Genomic DNA, 22,541 nt, shown 5'->3' on the forward strand with positions numbered 1-22,541 from the left:
GATGAAGTTGGAAAGCCTTATTTGGTTTTGTCCTTTTCATAGAGTGGATACCACTGCCAATTTATTTTTGTTGTTATTGTTGTTGTTTGGTTTGGTTTTTGGTTTGTTTTTGTTGTGTTTGGGGGTTTTTTTGGTGGAGCAATGAGGGTTAAGTGATTTGCCCAGGGTCACACAGCTAGTAAGTGTCAAGTGTCTGAGGCTGGATTTAAACTCAGGTTCTTCTGAATCCAGGATTGGTGCTTTATCCACTGCACCCCCTAGCTGCCCCATCCTCCACTGCCAATTTATAGTTCTGGAGGAAATGATTCCTACTAGATCCTCTACCCTTGAACAAAATCCCATGAGCCCTAGTTTTGGGCGGTTATTACAATAACTAATGTGTCTGACTATATAAAGGATAAAAGAAAAATATATTATGCATTGAGTAAATTATGTATTCATTTGACTATGTATGTAGGAGGCAGGCAATCAAAAGTATCTTTTGACCAGGAACTTTATTTTGCCTTTCTTTGCCTCCCCAGTGTTTAGTATAGTAACTGGCACATGGTAGGTACTTAATAAATGTTTATTGACAGATTGAATGGTCCCACATAAAACATTCCAAAAAAAACCAAACAAGTCTGAATGGCCACAACTATTCACTTTGTATATCAAAATATACAGAGTTTCTTCAGTGAAAGCTTTCAGAGAGAGGGTCATAGTGTTTGCCTGGTAATTAATGGTTAAGTTGTATTTCAAAGAATACTATTTTTAGTTTATTTGTGTGCAAAAGAAATCCACTTTTTGTTCTTAATGAAAACACATAGATGCTTTTAAAATTTTTTCTACCAACTATATGATTATAATACCAAAGAAGAAGGAACAAGTGTCAGAACAAGGCAGTGCAGGGCCTTCACAATGGAGATCATGTGTATTTTGCCTTCTGGCAGCAAACCTTACTGCCTTGGTCCCAGAATGGATTTTTCTGTAATGTAATCAAATATAATTTAATTTCCTTTTTTTCTGGAAGAGAGTAGAAAATGTAATCAGAATTCACAGTGAGTTACATTTCACTGAGGAAATTTTTGGTCTTAGAGTTATTTGAGGACTAGAGTCAGATTACAGTGATTTAGTGGTAAATCCAATCTTAACCCCTCCCAAACCCTGGCACCTTGTGAGTTAATGACATAAAATAACAGTAATTATAATTGACATTAATTTAGTTCTCTTTTATTTACAAATGGCCTTGTATACATTAATTCATTTGATACTCAAAACCCTGTGAGATAGTGTGTGTAAATATTATCCCCATCTTATAGATTAAGAAACTGAGATTCAGTTGAGTAAAATACCATGCCTGACATCACAAATACCATTCTGGGATCATACAGCAGTTGATGACAATAGTGGAACTTACACCAAGTTTTTCTTACTCAAAGTCAGGCTTTCTATTTACCTTGCCCCACTGCCTTTCATTGCAGGTACACATGACTGTAACACTTGGAGTAGAGGGGAGGAGAGCACCCGACTAGGGAAAGGCATTGAGTGTGAGGAAGAAGTCATATCAAATATCCAATGGTTTTTTTCTACTACAGAGTGAAAATAAGTCAAATTTTGTTACTATGGTAGTCAGTATAAGTAGTGTTTCTAACCAGATTTGTGTGACTTTGGACAAATCATTTCACCTCTATGGACCTCAGTTTCCTCGTCTCTAAAATAAAATCTCTTCTATCTCTAAGTCCTAGAATCCTAGAAAAAGACATAAAAAACCTCAGCAAATTATAGAACTACATACAAACAGATAAGGCTATGGCCTTGTACATTCTGCTTTAAGTCTATCATCAAAGAAGAATTTAGATAACTACACAGAAGAATCATGCCATTGGAGGGAGAAGAAAGAGTAGGAAGGTCTAGGTGTTGACTAAACAAATACACAGACTATCATCCCAATTGTCCACATGTTGCTACTAAATGCATTTCCTTATACAGTAAAGTTTACTCTGAACCAAAGAAAAATGAAGCCTTCCTTCTCAGAGAGTGATTTATCCGGACTGACTCATTTAGTAGCCTATATAATAGCAACAACAATAAGGAATCAATACAATGATCCAAGACAATTCCAAAAGACTCATGATTAAAAATGCTATCCACTTTCAGAGAGAGATCTTATGAACTTTGAGTATAGATTGAAGCATACTTTTTTCACTCTATTTTTCTTGCTTTCATTTTTTTCAATATAACTAATATGTAAATATGTTTTGCATGACTTCTCACGTGTAATTGATGTCACATGTCTTTGCCTTTTCAATGGGTGGGAGAGGGACTAGAGGGAGACAGAATTTGGAACTGAAATTTTTTTTTAAATGAATGTTAAAAATAAAGAATATCGAGGCAGCTAGGTGGTGCAGTGGATAGAGCACCAGCTCTGAAGTCAGGAGGACCTGAGTTCAAATCTGACCTCAGACACTTAACACTTACTAGCTGTGTGACCCTAGGCAAGTCACTTAACCCCAATTGCCTCACTAAATAAATAAATAAATAAAATAAAGAATATCAATTTGGAACCAAAATTAAAACAACAACAATAATTAGGATTTATTTAGCACTTTAAAGTTTGCAAAGCATTTTATGTTTTCTCATGTGATGCTCACAGCAACCCTTTGAAATAGATGCTATCATTATACCCATTTTATTTTTGTTTTGTTTTGGGGTTTTTTTGGCGGGGCAATGAGGGTTAAGTGACTTGCCCAGGGTCATACAGCTAGTAAGTGTCAAGAGTCTGAGGCTGAATTTGAACTCAGGTCCTCCTGAATCCAGGGCCAGTGCTTTATCCACTGTACCACCTAGCTGCCTCCCATCATACCCATTTTAGAGATGAGGAAAGACAGGTTAGGTGCCTTGCCCAGGTTCATAAAATTAATAAGTGGCCAACACAAGACTTAAACTCAGGTCTTCCTAACTCTGAGTCCAGCCATATAGCTGCCTTGATAGCAATAACTATCCCCTCCCAGTAATTTTTTGGATTGTACTTCGGTGATAAAGGAAACTCCTTTCACCAGTGTAGGTCAGCCAATGTTCTGCAATTTAGACAGTCGTCTGGGGAGCACCAAAAGGCTAAGTGTTCAGCCTGGGATCATACAGCAATTGATGACAATGGTGGAACTTACACCAAGTTTTTCTTACTCAAAGTCAGGCCCTCTATTCACCTTGCCCCACTGCCTTTCATTGCAGGTACACATGACTAAAACACTTGCAGTAGAGGTGAGAAGAGAGAGCACCCGACTAGGGAAGGCATTGAGTGTGAGGAAGAATGAAATTCTAGAAGCTTTGGAAACTAGCACACATGAAAAAGAAGTAAAACTGCTTGGTGCTGGGTCAGCCCATAACCATTTACCAAGTGCTTACCATGTGTCAGGCACTGTACCAAACACTAAGGATATAAAGAAAGGCAAAAGACCATTTTTTGCCCTAAAGGAACTCACAGTCTAATGGGGAAGACAACCCGCGAACAACTTTGTACAGAGAAGATACATACAGAATAAACTGGATATAGTCCAAGAGGGAAGGTACTAAGATTGAGGAGGACTGGGAAAAGTTTCTTATAGAGGCTAAGCAGTCACTAGTGTTAGTGCAGGGTCTAATGTTTTCTCCTAAAGTATTCAAAAGCTAGCTGAGTTTCAGACCTAGGATAAGGAGCAAAAATGAAGCCTTTTTTCATATTGGTATATGTCACTATTGCCAATGCCACTACTTCCTCTATTTGGTCACAGATGGGAAAAAATAAAAGTGTAAACCAGAAGAGCAAAGGGCATTCAAAGGCCTTCCTCGTTTTCCCTTGGACCGTGGGAAAGTAAGTTAGCTAATCAATAAAGATTTCTTAACATTTAAGCATTTATTGAGTGTCAGGCTTTGTGCTAAGATCTAGAGATACAAAAAGATGCAAAAGATAATGCCTGCCCTCAAGGAGCTTACAAAGTAATCAGAGAAAGTTTGTTAATCTCTCTGAGTATAAATTTTCTCACCCATAAAATGAATAATCATTCATCCAATATGTATTAATAATGATAGCAACAATTTAATTAACACTTTAAACTTTTCAAAGTGCTTTACAAATTTATCTTATTTGATCTTCCAACAACCCTGGGAGGTAAGTGCTATTACTATCCGCATTCTGCATATGAGGTAACAGAGGTAGGCAAAAGTTAAATGACTTGTCCAAGGTCATACAACTAATAAGTGTCTGGGGTATGATTTAAACTCATTTATTAAGTACCCACTATGTGCAAAGCACTATGGAAGGCACTGAATTTACAAGGACAAGAGTTTTTAAAATCCCCAGTATCCAGGAACCTACATTTAGATAGGTAAATAAAAACAATATAATTTGAGAGGAGGGAGAGACCTAACTGGAAGAACGAGAAACACCAGACTAAATGAGTTGAATCTTGGAAGATCAGGATTCTGAAAGGCAGAACTGAGGTAGGTGCAAATGGATTTCAGAGACTTGGGACAATCTGTTTAAAATCAGCAAGACAGGAGTTTGAGGAGAAAGTGTCCCAGTTTGTCTGCAACAGAAAATAAGTGAGGAGTAGTAATGGGAAATTTCTCTGGAGTTAGATTTTGAAGAGTTTATTTGCCCTGCCTATTTCTTTTCATTGAGGCAGATCAACTAATCTAAAACTTGCTGAGTCCTAAAGAGTTAGTTGTCAGAGGCACATCAAAGTTAAGTGACTTATTCAGGTTCACACAGAAAGTATCTAAGGTAGGATTATAATACATTTCTTTCTGACTCCAAGCCCAATATTTTATCCACTATGCAAAGCTGCCTCCAAAATAATGATTCAATATGTACAAAGGAGTTGAATCTCCTGAGGCGGGGGAAAAAATATATTTCTGTACCATTGAGACTCAAGCTTGAATTTCTGACTAAAGCTTAAATTCAACAAATACTTATCAAACACTTACTACATACCAGCACACTGCTAAACATTGTAGGGGATATTAGAGAACTATAATAATTCACATTTGTATAGTTTGGGTTGTTTTCTTTTGGTGAGGCAACTGGGGTTAAGTGACTTGCCCAGGGTCATGCAGCTAGTAAGTGTCAAGTGTCTGAGGCCAGATTTGAATTCAGGTCCTCCTGAATCCAGGGCCAGTGCTCTATCCACTGCACCACCTAGCTGTCCCACATTTGTATAGTTTTAAAATGGAGCACATTCCCCTCTTAATTGTTGCTTCCCTTTCTTATTTATTATCCACTTATCCTATATCTAGCTTGTTTATACATATTTGTTTGGATGTTGTCTCTCCAATAGACTGTGAGTTCCTTGAGGTCAGGGGATGTCTTTTGCCATTTTGTGGTAGCAAAGAACCAGAAACAAAAGAGATGACCATCAGTTGGGGAATAGCTAAACAAACTGGTGTGCATGAATATGGTGGAATATTGGTGTGGTCTAAGAAGTTAGGAATATGATGAAGTCAGAGAAGTATGGACATACATTAATGGATATAGAATAAAATAAGCAGAGTCAAGAGAAATAATAATAATAATAGAAATGGAAAGAACAACAATCATAAAACAATTAAAAATTACCAAGGACAACTATGGAGCCAAAGAAGAGCTACAAGACACCTCTTTGGAGCATATGTCTAGAAGTGAAAGCTCTGAATCAAAGGATATGGACATTTAGTTAATTTATTTGTTTTCTTGACAATTTCATGTGGTATGGTAGAAAGGGACCTGACTGGAGTCAACAGATTTGGGTTCAGTAGCACCTGGTGATGTTGGACAATTCATTTATTCTCCCTCAGCCTCAGTTTCTGCATCTGAAAAATTGACTAGATGATCCCCGAGGGGTTTGGGGTCCTTGAGGGAGGATCATTTCTTCTGTTTTCAGATAATTTTGATGTACTATTTGGTTTTGCTGAATTTTTTAAAATCTCAACTTCCTCTTTTTTTTCTTTAAAACCTTTGATATATAAGATGGCTCTCTGGGAGGGGTTGGGAAGAGCAACAAAGGGAAAATTATAGGCAATGTGAAAACAAAAGATATCAATTACTTTTTTTTTTTTTAGTGAGGCAATTGGGGTTAAGTGACTTGCCCAGGGTCACACAGCTAGTAAGTGTTAAGTGTCTGAGACTGGATTTGAACTCAGGTCCGCCTGACTCCAGGGCCGGTGTTCTATCCACTGCGCCACCTAGCTGCCCCTATCAATTACTTTTTAAAAAAGAAATAGACAGAGAAGGTTTCAAGGAAAAGATGAGAGTTGATCTGGGCCTTGAAGAGTCTTGGATAGGAGGAGGGCATTCTACATGAAGAGGGGACACAAGAGCAAGTGATTACTGATCGATCAAAGCGGGAATGAGTACTGGCAGGTGTGGGTGATGATGACGAAATCAGGTTAACTAACTAGAGAGTAGATAGTGAGAGATAAGATTAGATAAATAAATTATTGTAGATTCTTGGCTAAAGAATAACATGATAAAAGAAAAATTATGAGAGTAATAAGCTCCTAAAGCTGTTCAGAAAGGATCAGTTAAAGACAGGAGACCACTTAGAGGTTCTAGGTGGTGTGATAAATAGATTACTTGACTTGGCCTCACAACGACCTAAATTCAAATCCTGCCTCAAAAACTCTCCAGGTATGTAATCCTGAGCAAATCATTTGACATCTCTCAGCCTCAGTTTCCTCATCTATAAAATGTGGATTAGAGTGTCTTAAGTCACAGGGTTGTTAGCATTAAGTAAGAAAATATTGTTGTGAGGATCAAATGAGATATTTTTTAAGTACTTAGCACAGTGTGAGCACTGAATAAGTGCTACATTTGTTGTTATTCAGACGGTTTTCTGTTGTGTGCAACTCTTTTTTACTCTATCTGGGATTTTCTAGGCAGAGTTACCGAAATGATTTGCCATTTCCTTCTCCAGCTCATTTTACAGATGAGGAAACTGAGACAAACAGTGTTGAGTGACTTGACCAGGATTTCACAGCTAATAAGCGTCTGAGGCCAAACTTGAACTCAGGAAAATGAATCTTCCTCACTCCAGGCATGGCAATCTGTGTACTATGGTGCCAGCTAGCTGCCCCTATGAATGTTTGCTATTATTATATGTAAAGCACTTTGCAAACCTTAAAGCATTGTTGAAACATTAGCCACAGAATCAGACTTTCAATCCTTGAATACTTGAATATAGACTTCAAAAATTGGTAATTTCCACAGGTGTGGTAGCTTTCTCCAGTGATAGGGGTCACTAGCCTTCCATTCCAATTTACCAGTTGCACCAACCAAAAGAATTGGTCCCCTGTGGTCAACTTTCAATGACAAGAACTTAGCTCAATTAGACCTTGGACAGTAGACAGAGTCAGCAGATATCAGGCCACTCTCAAAACTATCTAGATTGATAGAACCTAGGAGAGCATGTATTCTGTTGGTGAGGGCACCTCCAACCAGAAACATCTCTCCCCACTCCTGAAGGTGCCAGAATGACCTATTGGAGCAATACAAAAGTGACAGAAAATTAGAAATTTATAGGGTCCCTGAAGAACTACAGAAATCATTTAGATCTGGTTTTGTGGGTAGATTTCAGGTGGTCTTTGAACTTAGATGGGAAGAAACATTTATCTTTATTTCATTACAGTTGGTTTCCTTTGTAATTCTCTGTATTTTATTTTATGCATTTAAAAACACATTTCTGAGAAAGAGTCTACAGGCATCACAAGACTACCAAAGAGGTCCATGAGCACTCTCTCTCTCTCTCTGTCACACACACACACACACATACACACAGTATAAATTTATTCAGTGATTAGAAACTTGACTGTGGCAATGAAAGCAAAGGTATGGATACAGGAGATATTTCAAAGAAAGAATGGAGAGGACTCAATAAGGCAACTAGGTGAGTCTGAAAGACCTCAGTTCAAATCTAGCCTCAAACACTTACTAGTTGTGTAACTCTGGGCAAATCACTTAATCTCTCTGTCTCAGTTTCTACAACTGTACACTGGGGTGGGCAATTAATAAAAATACATCTCTCCCAGGGTTATTGTGAGAATAAAATAAGATAGTATTTGTGGAAAAAAACTTACCATGTTGCTTGGCACATAGTAGGTGCTTAATAAATGTGTGTTTCACCACCACCATCATCACAACCAATTAGATATTGGCAATAACATAGTAAGAGAAGTCCAAGATCACCACAAGATTCCAAGTCTGAATATTACCTAAGAGGAGAATATTAATACCATTGATAAAAATAGGAAGTTGTGGGGCAGCTAGGTGGTGCAGTGGATAAAGCACTGGCCCTGGATTCAGGAGGACCTGAGTTCAAATTTGACTTCAGACACTTAATACTTGCTAGCTGTGTGACCCTGGGCAAGTCACTTAACCCCAATAGCCTCACCAAAAAAGGGGGGAGTTGTTTTCTGTGAAGATAAATCAGGGAAATCATTGCCTTTGTCATATTCTCAGAGATTTGGAACTAGAAGGAACCTCAGAGGTCATGTGGTCCAACCCCCCTTCTTTTAGAGATGAGAAAACTGAGTCCCCCAAGAGATTGTGATTTGCCTAAGGTCACACTGATAGTAGGTGGCAAAGTAGGACATTAAAACCAGGTGTTCTGTCTCTAAACCTAGAGGGTTTTTTTCTGTTGAATTATATTTCCCCTCTAACAATTTGGTCCAATATTTTCCCCATTTAAAAAAAAATCACATCACTGGAAATACTATAAGACACAAGGTATCACAATAGTAGTTATGTTACTTGTTAGAACATTTTGCTGCTTAAATGAGGATTTTTTTACATATTGCACAGAAGTAAAGGATCTTCTACTGACAGCTTTGCACATTTTGTTGACCTGGCAAATTTTAGATTTGGGTGTTGTATCGTTTCAATAAGCCCATAGAACTTGTTGATCCAAAGTAGGTGAGACTGATGGAATTTTACCTCTCTAAAACCCCCAGGTCTAACACTAATCTCTCCTCATATCACCCACATGCAATCTACAAAAAAGTTAAGCGAAAAAATTATTTTTGAAAAAGAACCCCCCAAAATGAGACAAATCAGAAACTAATCATTAGAAGAAATCATTACGTTTGTATGACATGTATGGAGCTACTGTTTACCCAATACTTGCCAGGCTATATTTGGACATGGAACCCCAGAGAGCTGTACTGTGTTGTATGACTATTGGGTGCCAACCACACAAATATCAGCTACTACACAAACATTAGTCCACAAATAAAAATTGTCCCAACATTAACGGGCAGAATAGGTACATCCAGAGCAAATGTCATGATAGTAAATATATGTCATTGCAATGAAAAATCTCTTTACAACCACAAAAATGCCAAGGCACATCCAGGGAACAAATTTACTTCAAGAAATGTTATCATAATAAAATAATGCCTATAACTCCATTAACTTTAGTATAATAGAACTGGTCTATAAGCTGAAACCATTCTATAATTAGAATGATGTAACTACCCAGAATCCTTAAGTAGCTTATGCTGAACAAATTCCCTTTTGTCCCTCCTCTGCTCAAAATTCACTTCCCTTGTCCCCCCACAAAAAAACTCACAAAAATTGAACTCTGCATAACAGAGTTAATTATTTAAAAGCTGTTAAAGAACAACTAAGTTGTTAACCTTGTTCTTCATTCACCAAAATACATACTGGGGGTGTTCATGATATAAAAGCCAAGGTTTTGTGTGGTTTTTCCTTTTAATCTTAAGAATCTCTAAATAGCTACTCTAAAACAAATGGGGCTGGAATAGAGGGCCTCTGGGTTCCCATCCTGCTCTGGGAACATCTATGAACTAACTGTATCATTTTTTAATGTCTTTATTTTTTTTTTGAGCAATCCATGTTAATAATTGACATTATTATGGCTTGTCTCAGATGTGGAATTAGCCAAGATCAATAGCTTATCTTTTGACAGGTGTTTTCTTCCTTGTGGTTAACTGTTCATCAAAGGCATTAACAAACAAAGGCAGACGTTTACAGGAGACATTAGTAAGATGTTGTATAAGATATATAAAGAGGCAATTTGATGGAAAAAATGATGATTTAAAAAGAAAAGACAGACAATGGTGACAGTAATGCAGAATCTTAGAACCTGGAAGTTATCTTCCATTAATTCAGATCGAGTATCAAAGGATTAGCTTGTTTGTATGTGTATGTGCATGTGTATGTGTGTGTGTGTGTTTGGAGAGTTTGGGGCAAGTATTGTCCAACACCAAGGCCTTTCTTTCAGATATAATTATATCAAGTATAAGTTTGCATTATTTTTTTTAGTGAGGCAATGAGGGTTAAGTGACTGACTTGCCCAGGGTCACACAGCTAGTAAGTGTCGAGTGTCTGAGACAGAATTTGAACTCAGGTCCTCCTGACTCCAGGGCCAGTGCTCTATCCACTGCGCCACCTAGCTGCCCCCAGTTTGCATTATTTTAAAATTTTATTTTATTTTTAATTCACAGAACAAAACAAGTATTCCTATAACATGGTATGATAAAAAGATGATTGTACATGTAACTGTAAATCTACTATGTACATCTTGCTATTCTCTCCAAATATACAACAAAATTATCATGTACATTTCTCTTTTTTTCCTTTTTTTTCTTCCCTTCCCCCTCTGTCTTAGAAATGGCTACCATTAGACATATATATGTGTGTATAAAATAATTCTATACATACTTCCCTTCATCAGTTAATATTTCCTTTATTTTTAATTTGTGTATTCATAATAGTCAAATGACTTAGTCACTCAAAGTCATCCTTAAAAACAATATTGCTCTTTATTTATACAGTGTTCTCTTGGTTCTGCTCACTTTGCTCTGAGTAAGCAAAGGAAAAAGAACCCAACCATGAATATAAGCTTGCAATATTCAGACCGCATGGCATAGCACAAAAAAGGTGTGCTTGGCTTGGACAAAGATGTGGGTTTGGATCACCAGTTGTATCATCTGGAGCAAATCATTTAACACCTTAGAGCCTAAGTTCCTTCTTCTTTAAAATGGGAAAAATAAGGGGCAGCTAGGTGGTGCAGTGGATAGAGCACCGGCCCTGGAGTCAGGAGTACCTGAGTTCAAATCCGGCCTCAGACACTTAACACTTACTAGCTGTGTGACCCTGGGCAAGTCACTTAACCCCAATTGCCTCACTAAAAATAAATAAATAAAATGGGAAAAATTATGTTTGTACAACCCATCTCAGAGCGTATCCTGAGCCTTAAAACATTGTGTAAATGTGAGTTATTGTTATTTTCATTATGAGAAATTAGAGACATATTGATTAATATAAAGCTACCCCCAAAAATATAAAGCTACACATCATCTTGAAGCTTGTGATCATCTGGACAACATTGCATAAATTCCCACCTTGGAAGCCGTCTAGTCTAACCTCCTCATTGAACAGGTAAGAAACTTGAGCCCAGAGAAGTTGTTTCTCGGCCAGGGTCACATAGTTAATAAGCATTTGAGGTGGGAAAGTGTTCATGGGGATCAGAGATTTAGAACTAAAAGGATCTAATCACCTCATTTTACAAGTGAGAAACTGAGGCCAAGAAAAGTTAAATAACTTGCCAAGAAGTATCTGAGATAGGGTTCTAATCCAAGTTTTCCTGTCTCTCAGGTCCCATGTTCTATCTACTTTGCCATCTTTGGCCATAATTATTTTAGCTGCTAATGCTTTAGTTTACAAAAAAAAAAAAAAAAAAGGATTTGGGGAAGATCGCACCTGTAATCCCAGCTACTAGATTGGCTGAGGCTGGCCAAGATCTTACACTCAGATGTTTTGAGATGCAATGGGCTACATTTGCACTAAATTCATAATACAGAATGATAGGCTTCTGGAGCACTGGACCACCAACTTTCCTAAGCAAATGCAAGCCCAGATTGGCAATGCAGCAGGTCAAAGTTCCCAATGCTGATCATTAGTGACACTGTCTATGAGTTGCCCCAGCATTTTCAAGCCTGAATGAGGAGACTGCCTAAGAAAGAAAAGAAAGAGAGAAGGGAAGGCAAGACAAAGGAAGGAAAAGGAAGGGAAGGCAAGGGGAGGGAAAGCAAGAGGAGGAAATGCAAAGAAAAGGGAGGGAAGGGGAGAGAAAGGGAGGGGAAGGAAGGGGGGGGGAATGGAAGAGAAGCCAAGGGAAGTGGAGGGAGGTGAAGGCAAGGAAAGGAAGGGAAAAGAAAGGAAATGATATAGCAAATATAACATGAAATTACATTTCAAATATATTTGCATCTACTACTGCTTAGTTACTCATGCTTTTCTTCACATGCTGACAGATATTGTATTTTCTAAGTTGATTCAAAGATAATCTAAAGTTCATGCAGGAAACCAGACTGATGGATATAAATTCTTTGTTTATTTATCAACTAGGACACACCTTGTGCTTTGCCACCTGCTTTGTCAGTGACTCTTTCTGAGAGCCACCTGTAGGTGTGACAGGAATTAACTACTCACACCTATTCAGCCTTGGAGTCCACCATAAAGATTAAGTCTGATAATAGCTTCCAAGTATGGATCATCTCCCATTCTCTGAACTCAGCTTAGACCCTGAATACCCTGTGTCTCCTGAATTAACAAAGTAGAATATTTTTTGAAAATCTATCATGTTAGGTATTTTCTAAAAGTGAGCCCAGAAAACATCATGCTAACTACATGCTTGACAAAAATATGTTTCCATAATGCTTTTAAAGTTTCCAAGCACTTTCCTAGGAGGAAGGCTGAGCAAATATTATTATTCCCATCTTATGGATAAAGAAACTGAGATACAAAAGAAATTAAGTACAATAATATTGGCTAGCATTTCTATAGCACCTAAAGGTTTACAAAGTAATTTAAAATAAAGCACCAGCCCTGGATTTAGGAGGACCTGAGTTCAAATCCGGCCTTAGACACTTGACACTTACTAGCTGTGTGACCCTGGGCAAGTCACTTAACCCCCATTGCCCTGTAAAAAAAAAAAATCTCCACCCATGCTATGCCTCAGATGTAATTGGGGATTATTTGTTGTTAATTGTATAATGGTATATAATTGATAAAGGGACTCTCCAGTGAAAGGGACTTAATGGCATCTAAGGATTATGGTCAGCTTCCTTATAAAAAGCAGACTTTTAAAAAAGATCTTGTTATAAAGAAGCAGCCCCCCTGGGGGCAGCTAGATGGTACAGTGGATAAAGCACTGGCCTTGGATTCAAGAGGACCTGAGTTCAAATCCTGCCTCAGACACTTGACACTTACTAGCTGTGTGACCCTGGGCAAGTCACTTGACGCTCATTGCCCCACAAAAGAAATTAAAATTAAATAAAGAAGAAGCCCCATTAGCAATGCTAAGCTCTAGAATGTTTTCTAAAAAAGAAAACATTGACATTTCACTGGCATTTAAGGTTATTAATTTGTGCAGCCTGAGGTGATTCTGGGGATAGCTTTGGAAGCCACTTGTCATTTCTACCAATGGTAATAGAGAGGCAAGGAGGAGGAAAGATCACTGACTGGAATCAGAGAACCAGGCTTTATAGCCCAATGTGGATGCTTTACTCTCCTGGTAAACTTACTTGACTTTCCTCCACCTCAGTTTCTTCATCTGTATATAGGATGAGGGGCTTGGATGATTTTTTTCTTTTTTTTTTTTTTTGTAGGGCAATGAGGGTTAAATGACTTGCCCAGAGTCACACAGCTAGTAAGTGTCAAGTGTCTGAAGTCGGTTTTGAACTCAGGTCCTCCTGAATCCAGGGCCAGTGCTTTATCCACTGCACCTTGGATATTTCTAAAGAACCTGATGGTCTTTTCTCAGTCTTCCCTCATTCTTCACAATCTATCTGCTGTATTTGATGATGCTAACTACCCTGTCTGGTTTTTCATGACTCAACTGTGTCCTAGTCCTCCTCCTACCTAAATAGGTCCTTCTCAGTCTCCTCTGCCAGTCTATCTGGAGCACACCCCATAACTGTGGGTATTCCCCAAGGTTCTCTTCTGGGTCCCAGTCTTTTCCTCTCCCTTGTGATCTCATCAGCTCCAATAGGTTTAACTATCTTTCTATCAAAACTCTCCCTTCTGGGGGCAGCTAGGTGGCACAGTGGATAAAGCACTGGCCTTGGATTCAGGAGGACCTGAGTTCAAATCCGACCTTAGACACTTGACACTTACTTAACTAGCTGTGTGACCCTGAGCAAGTCACTTAACTCTCATTGCCCTGCAAAAAAAACAAAACACAAAAAAAAAAAAAAAAAAAAAAAAAAAAAAAACCTCTCCCCTCTTCCAAATTTTCCTATTCCTATCAAGGGCATCACCACACTTCCAGTCTCCCAGCTTTGTAATTTCAAAATCATCCTGAACTGTTCACTCTCCCTAACTACACATATCCAGTTGGTTGTCGAATCTTGCTATTTCTGCCTTCAAAATATGTCTCACATCTAACTCCCAATATCTCTCACATCCAACTCCCTTTCTCTATTCATCACCTTTCACTTGGATGGTTCATTGTTGTGCTTCGTTCTCCAAGAGGACCAAAATGACTTCACTATGTTAAAGCCAAGTTACAGTGTTTCCGACTGTGGCTGATCAGACCAATACGAGCTCAGAATGCTCTACTACAAGTTGGGCACAAATGGTCCATGTGAACATTTGGGTTGGATTCTCTAAATTTGTACATCTCTTGCTTCTTTTCAGCTACTTTAATTCTGCTTTGCTCATAGAGCACAGTACCTTCTCTAATGAGGACATGCCATGCTGAGCAATCCTATGGCAGTGTCTCCCATGTCATGTAATCAAGTTCCAAAGTTCTTAAGAGAGACGTTGAGCATGTCCTTATATCACATTTTTGTTTTGGTTTCATTTCGTTTTGGTTGTGTGTCTGTGTGTGTGTGTGTGTGTGTGTGTGTGTTTTGGGTTTGTTTTTTTTTTTTTGCAGGGCAGTGAGGGTTAAGTGACTTGCCCAGGGTCACACAACTAGTAGGTGTCAAGTGTCTGAGGTCACATTTGAACTCAGGTCCTCCTGAATCCAGGGCCAGTGCTTTATCCACTGTGCCACCTAGCTGCTCCCCTTATATCACTTTTTCTGACCACCATATGAGCACTATGTGAGTTCTCTTTAAAATAGTCTTTTAGGCAATCATATTTCCTATTTCTTTCAAAAGCACCACCATGCTTTCATTCTCCAAGGTTTGTAACCTTGATGTTTTCCTTAACTTCTCACCCTACAGATCCAATAAGTGGATAAATCCTGTGGTTCCTACCACCACATTTTTTGCAGCTCTACCCTTCTCTTTACTCACACAATGGAAGGAGGATTCTAAGGGTTTGCCTTGACTTGATGGCTTTCTTGTCATTGCTAAATCCAAATTCTTTGAAGACAGGGCCTGAGGGGGAGCAGGGTAGTTTCTGGAGGTCCTAGGTTTACTAACTAGGTCTATGTTAAAACTGAAGGCTTTCACTATATACTCAGGAAGGTATTTAGTCGATAACACACTCCTGTATCAATATCAAGTGACAGTGTACAGATCAGATTTATTGTCTAAAGAGATCAGCAAGAGGCAGCTAGGTGGCGCAGTGGATAGAGCACCAGCCCTGGAGTCAGGAGTACCTGAATTCAAATCTAGCCTCAGACACTTAACACTTACTAGCTGTGTGACCCTGGGCAAGTCACTTAACCCCAATTGCTTCACTAAAAAAAAAATAAAAATAAAAATAAAAAAGAGATCAGCTCCCTTAGTGTTATGGAGGTGTGGAATAACCACATATCAATTCACTAGATCAGATCACCATGTTAAAGAAGTCACAGACTGAGTCGCTATGGAAACCAGTTAGTATGCTTTCATTCCATGGTAAAACACTAAACTCCTAACATGAATTTTGGAAATTGGTCACAATGTGAACTGTGTAGAGAAGTATGGAAGGATCCATATCAATCTATTACCATCCCTGGAATGCTTGTCCTACCAATCAATCAATCAACAAGCACCTACTATGTGCTAGGTACAATACTAGGCATTGGGGATACAAATACAAAGAATGAAGCAATTCCTACCTTCAAGGAATGCTGAGTTGCTACCATCTTTCGATTTGAAGGACTGCATATTAGGTGTCTTTTAAATGAGGCCCTATATGTAGCACTTTGCTACTACTATGGGAGCCAAGTTAGCATGAGAAATTGCATTATAAAAATTACCATTGATTGTTTATCCTATGAGACTGTGATTCATTTTCTAAAAAACTTTATTAGGACTTCATGTAAGGTTCACCAACTCCCAATTCCCTGAACCAGTACTCATTCTGCATAGCTTCTTGAGAGCAGGGAAGTATTGGGGGGGGGGGTTATGTCTTTGTATCTTCAGGGCTTAGCATAGTGCCTGGCACATAGCAGGCACTTTATAAATGCTTGTTGTCTTGGCTTGCTTTGACTTAAAGATATCACAAGCTATTTTGGCGTCAGGACGAGCAGCAAGGAATGACCCTGAAATCATCTTTCAAAGATACTTATATTATTGCAATAGCTTCTTAACTCGGTTCCCTACCTCAAGTCTCTCCCACTCCTCACCCATAATTTCTCTGATAAAATCACAAATTTAGACAAAAACAAAAAAATAAAGTTTCTATCTTTAAATAATAGCAGCTAAAAGAGAATGAAAACATATTTAAAATAGAGATGATTTCTTGCTTTTTTAACCCAAGTACTAAATACATATAGTGCTTTGCACTTGGTGGATGTTGTTGAATCAAAATAGAATTGTTGAATAAATTATGCTACATAAATTTAATAAAATACTATATAAATGGTTGCAAGTATTCTGTTTTTTATTTTTAATTTAATTCACAAGGGTTACTTTTCTCTCCCTCCCACCTCCACACCTCCATTGGAAGAGAAAACAAAAGGAATAATAAAATCCTTGTAAGAAGTATATATACTCAAGCAAAATATTCCCCCATTGACCAAGTCTAAGAATAAATGTAGCATTTTGCAACTTGAGTCCATCACTGGACAAAAAAAAAATGACAAAAGGGAAAATTTCAGAAAACCTTTGGAAAACTTAAATGAACTGATTCAAGGTAAAGTAAGCAGAAGCAGGAGAACAATTTCTATAATAATTACAACATTGTAAAAAAAAAAAAAGGAAAAGAAAAAAACAACTCAGAAAGACTTAAGAAATGCAATGATCAACCAGAAGATTGATGATCAATCCATGCTACCTGTCTCTTGATGAGGAGATAATAAACTCAAGATGCAGAATATACCTTTTTTTTTTGTTATTCTTTTATTTTTTTCTCTTGGGGCAATGAGGGTTAAGTGACTTGCCCAGGGTCACACAGCTAGTGTGTCAAGTGTCTGAGGCCAGATTTGAACTCAGGTCCTCCTGAATCCAGGGCTGGTGCTTTATCCACTGTGCTACCATATATTTTTAGAAGGGGACAATGTTAGAATTTTTTTTGTTTGATTATGCATATCTGTTTCAAGGGTTTTATTTTTCTCTTCCCCCCCCCCACCAAGGAGGATTGAATTTGGAGGAAGAAAAAATTAATACTTGTTCATTGAAAAAAATAAATAAACAGAGTACTTGAAACCTCTTAGTTCACATACCATCATATCACAGTAAAAATAAATAAATAAATAAGAAATAAAGTGTTGTACTTCTAGTCAAACCAAACAATTACCTCCCAGCCCCTGAGCAAATTATTCCTAATTTTAGCTTAGCGTTGCCTAGATAGTAAAGGAGAAACAGCATTGAGTTGTCTTAAATATTTCCAGCTCCATTTGTTGACAGAACCTTATGCTGTTTTGGAAGTGGAGTTTTTGCTGCCTGCCATGTCAGTTATTATACTGGAAATTTAATTGTAAGAGGGCTTTGACACTGAACCTTTAAAATTTGTTCCAACTGACCTTCTCCGAGTTATTTGTCAGAATCTGGCCTGCTGCCTCAGGAGGGATGATTTGTTCCCATTCAGTGGGTAGGCATAGGGACCAGGAGACAGAGCCAACCTGACATTATGGGGACTAAAAATAAGGAAGCCCCTTTAAATAAAGAGATTAGTTGCCTACCCCAGAGAATTTTCCCCTATCTCCAAACTGTTTGAGTTTGGTTCGCAGAGGGATTATTTTGTTATCCTGGTATACTTCCTGCATCTGTTTAGTCTTAAAGGCTTCCAAAAAACATTTTTCAGAATCCATTTGTGCTTTTATAAATATCCTTCTATTGTAAAGCAAGTTTTAAAATGAAATCTTTGAAAAAGACTCAGATTTTTTAAAAGAAATAAAAAAAAGAAAAAGACTCAGGTTTTGAAATGGATTCTTGTGCCCAACAGGAGTAGGGGGGGGAATATATATATATATATATATATACATACATACATATATATATACACATACATACATACATACATCTATATATACACATATGAATGAATATATATATATATATAGGTTGTCAGAAGCATATAAGAATCATATTCATTTTGTTGATCATCTATTCCTCATCCAGGATTTCACCAGACCATCATGCATAACTTACGTCATTTCAAGGCAGGAAACAAATATGACCAAATTCCAGCTCTTGTTAGAGTTGGACCCAGGTAAAACAGATGTGTCATGTGTGCTCCCCCTGCTGGCTTTGGTGCAACCACAGCTCATTAACCAGCGTGACATTTAGACAGACATGGCCACATAAACACCAATGCCTGGTGGGCAGAAAAGAAAGGAAACGCCAACAAGGCCATCGATTTTGTTATTCACCGGAAATGTCATTAGAACTTGTATCCACCAAAAGTGAAGGTGGGAAAAGGCTAGGATCAGTAAGAGATGTTATCTGTTTTTGGATTTTTTTTTTAATTGTATGTAATGGTATTTATTTTAGGGTATTTTAATAGGATTAATGGTATTTTAATTATAATGGTATTTAATAGTATTGATTTTTAATGGTATCAAATGATATTATTCAATGGTTTCAGCTTAAAAAATAACTCATTCCTCCTTAGTCAACAATGTGCCTTTGAAATCACTGTAACTACCATTCAAGTTTGAGATAATCATTTCTGGGGCTCAACTGAACTAGCCAGTAGCCAACAAGCTCATCCATCCAGAACTGATAGGGACCTTAGAGGGTAGCTAATACAATCGTGTCAAACTCAGATAGAAATAGAGGGTTGAGGGGACAACCAATTTATATCCTTAGACCCAGAAATGTCACTATTAGGTCTATTTCCCAAGGTGATCAGGGAAAAAGGAAGAGAATCTATATGTTCTATTTATAGCAGCTCTCTTTGTGGTAGCAAAGAAGTGGAAATTGAGGGGATGCCCATCAATTGGGGAATTCCTAAACAAGTTGTGGCATATAATTGTGACGGAATACTACTGAGCAATAAGAAATGATAAGCTGGTTGGTTTTAGAAAAACATGGAGGGGCAGCTAGATGGTGCAGTGGTTAAGCACCAGCCCTGGATTCAGGAGTACCTGAGTTCAAATCTGGCCTTAGACACTTGATACTTACTAGCTGTGTGACCCTGGGCAAGTCACTTAACCCCCGTTGCCTGCAAAAAAAAAAAAAAAGAAAAAGAAAAACATGGAAATAATAAAGAGTGAAATGAACAGAACCATATAGTAACTATATTGTTCATAAAATGACTTATTCTGAGTATTATAAGTCCTCAAATCAACCACAAAGGACCTATGAAGGAAGATGCTATCTACCTCCACAGAAAGAATTGATAAATAGAAGTAAGCATAATATGGTTTCTTGTATGTGTGTGTGTGAAATGGTGGCTTTCTCTAGGGCAGAGTGGGGGGGGGGGAACAATTCAGAACTTAAAATGTTACCCAAAAAATTAATTTAAATTATTTTTTTAAAGTTATACTTAAGGGTCTCTGTGGACCACGTATTGATTTAGTTTTAAAATGTGACATTATCTATGTTTTGTTACATCTTTATTTATTTTGTTAAATAGTTCCCATTTACATTTTAATCTGTTTCTGGCAACACATGGGCATGTTGCGGGCTCCACTCAGTCCAGTGGCCACATACTCGACCCCTTTAATCTAAGCCAGCACCCTTATTTTACAGATGAGGAAACTAAGATCCAGGGATGCCAAATTCCTTACCCAGGGATTGGATTTGAATAGATCAGAGGCAAGATTTGAACCCAGTTGCTCAGACTCCAAAACCAACGATCTCTCCACTGTACCAATATAGTCAAGAGATGAGCATTCATTTTGTATTTACAGACCTATTTCCTGTTTTCATTATGAAAACTGAAAAGGTCAGCAATTGTGAAACCTCTGCCTTCTGAAGTGATAACCTCCTCCCAGTGAAAAGCATACCAACTGAATGACACTAAAAGAAGACCAACCTGGGCAGCTAGATGGCACAGTGGTTAAAGCGCTGGCCCTGGATTCAGGAGTACCTGAGTTCAAATCCGGCCTCAGACACTTGACACTTGCTAGCTGTGTGACTGTGGGCAAGTCACTTAACCCCCATTGCCCCGTTTAAAAAAAAAAAAAAAGACCAACCTGAACTTCAGATCCAACTTGACTGGTAGTCCAAGACCTGAAGAGGTTCCTAGAATCTGAATTTTTTAGCTGGTAGAGACCTAAGAGTTCATCTTGTTGAGTAGATGAGGGGGTAAGAGAGGAAGGAAATACTCTAGATTTCACACACATTCAGGTCATTAGTCCATTACCATGTCTTGAATAAGTTTGTTGCCATGTTTATACTAACATTGTGCTTTCTTTTTTTTTTTCCAAAGGCGTTTGGATGCCAATCAAATCAACTACGTCCCACCCAACTGCTTTGATGGCCTGGTCTCCCTGAGACATCTGTGGCTAGATGACAACTCTTTGACTGAAATTCCTGTCCAGGCTTTTAGGAGTTTATCAGCATTGCAAGCCATGACCTTAGCTCTGAACAAAATACACCACATACCAGACTATGCTTTTGGAAACCTCTCCAGCTTGGTAGTACTGTAAGTTTTACTGAATTTAAAACTCTAGTATTTTGATCAGGAATTTTTAAAGTTGTGACATTCCCCCTCCTAATTGCAAAACATGCACATACCATGGAGTAGTTTATAAATGATCTGTTTATTTAATATTCATTTTTGGTCACAATTTATAACAAAAATCCAAATTCCTTTTACTTATTAATCAATCAATAAATCAATCAAATATGTGAGTACATACTATGTTTGATGTTCTTGTACTATTTGAAAGGTCTTTTTGCCCAAGAGTTGTAGATTTATTTTCTTATTTAATTGAACCTTTTCTCAAATAGCAATTATAAAAATAAATGGTCTTACAGTTAGGAGCTATATAGACAGTGATTATCAGAGGAGTAACTGAAGTGGGCCACAGGGACTTGCCCTCAGCCCACTGAGATGGCATAAATTAGGTCAGATTAGACATCTGGGTGGCACAAAGGATAGAGCACTAGGCCAGGAGTTAGGAAGACCTGGATTCAAATCTAGCTTCAGACACTGACTAGGTGTATGACCTTGGGCAAGTCACTTAACCTCTGTCTGTTTCCTCAACTATAAAATAAGGATAAGAATGACACTTACTTCACAGGATTGTTGTAAGAATCAAATGAGATTGTATCTTTGCTTCCTTCTACCTGGCCCCTACCATCACCCACTCCTTAGCAATCCCAACCTATTAGTGCCTCCGGCCTGTCCTGGCTCTGCTCTTTCCATCCCCTACCCTAGTATAGCAATACTATCCCAGGGTTTTTATTCTACACCCCTTCCCTTAACTAGATTGGTCTTTGAAAAGTGATTTGAGGGTCATTCCTTGCTGCTTGCCCTGACACCAGAATTGCTAGTGATAGCTCTGAGTCAAGTCAGGCTGAGACAACGAGCATTTATAAAGTGCCTACTATGTGCCGGCACTGTGCTAGGCCCTGAAGATACAAAAGCTTAAAAACACCATATTCCCCACCCCCAGGCAATACTCCCATGCTCTTAAGGGGCTATGCAGAATGAATACTGGTTCAGGGAAATAGGAGTTGGTGGATCTCGCATGAAGTACTAATAAATTTTTTAGAAAATGAACCACAGTCTCGTAGGATAAGCAGTCCATGGTAATTGTTTATAATGCAATTTCTCATGCTAATCCCAATAATGATTGCAAAGTGCTTTACACATAGGGCTTCATTTAAACCTAATATGCTGTCCTTCAAATAGAAAAATGGTAGCAGCTCAGCATTCCTTGAAGGTAGGAATTGCTTCATTCTTTGTATTTGTATCCTCAATGCCTAGTATAGTACCTAACACATAGTAGGTACTTGACTCATTGATTGATTGATTGATTGGTAGGACATGAATTCCAGTGGTGGTAATAGATTGATATGTATCTTTCCATACTTTTCTACACAGTTCACCTCATGACCAGTTTCCAAAATTCATGTTAGGAGTTTAATGTTTCACCATGGAATGAAAGCATATTAAGTGGTCTCCATAGGGACCCAGTCTATGACTTCTTTAGCATGGTGATTTGATCCACTGAACTAATATGTGGTTATTCCACACTTCCATAACACTAAGGGAGCTGATCTCTTTGGACGATAAATCTAATCTGTAC

The 22,541-nt window shown here is 38.1% G+C and overlaps 1 protein-coding gene across 1 annotated transcript in view; it reads left to right on the plus strand.

The window, feature by feature from the left end:
• LGR5 (leucine rich repeat containing G protein-coupled receptor 5) overlaps window positions 1-22,541 on the plus strand; it is a 201,858-nt gene that overhangs the window by 134,662 nt on the left and 44,655 nt on the right. Inside the window, exon 5 of the mRNA XM_043967129.1 lies at window positions 20,714-20,929. Coding sequence (XP_043823064.1) covers window positions 20,714-20,929 — 216 coding nt within the window. The remainder of the gene's footprint in view (window positions 1-20,713; window positions 20,930-22,541) is intronic.

This window comes from Dromiciops gliroides, chromosome 5 (genome assembly GCF_019393635.1).
Source record: "Dromiciops gliroides isolate mDroGli1 chromosome 5, mDroGli1.pri, whole genome shotgun sequence".
NCBI lineage: Eukaryota > Metazoa > Chordata > Mammalia > Microbiotheria > Microbiotheriidae > Dromiciops > Dromiciops gliroides.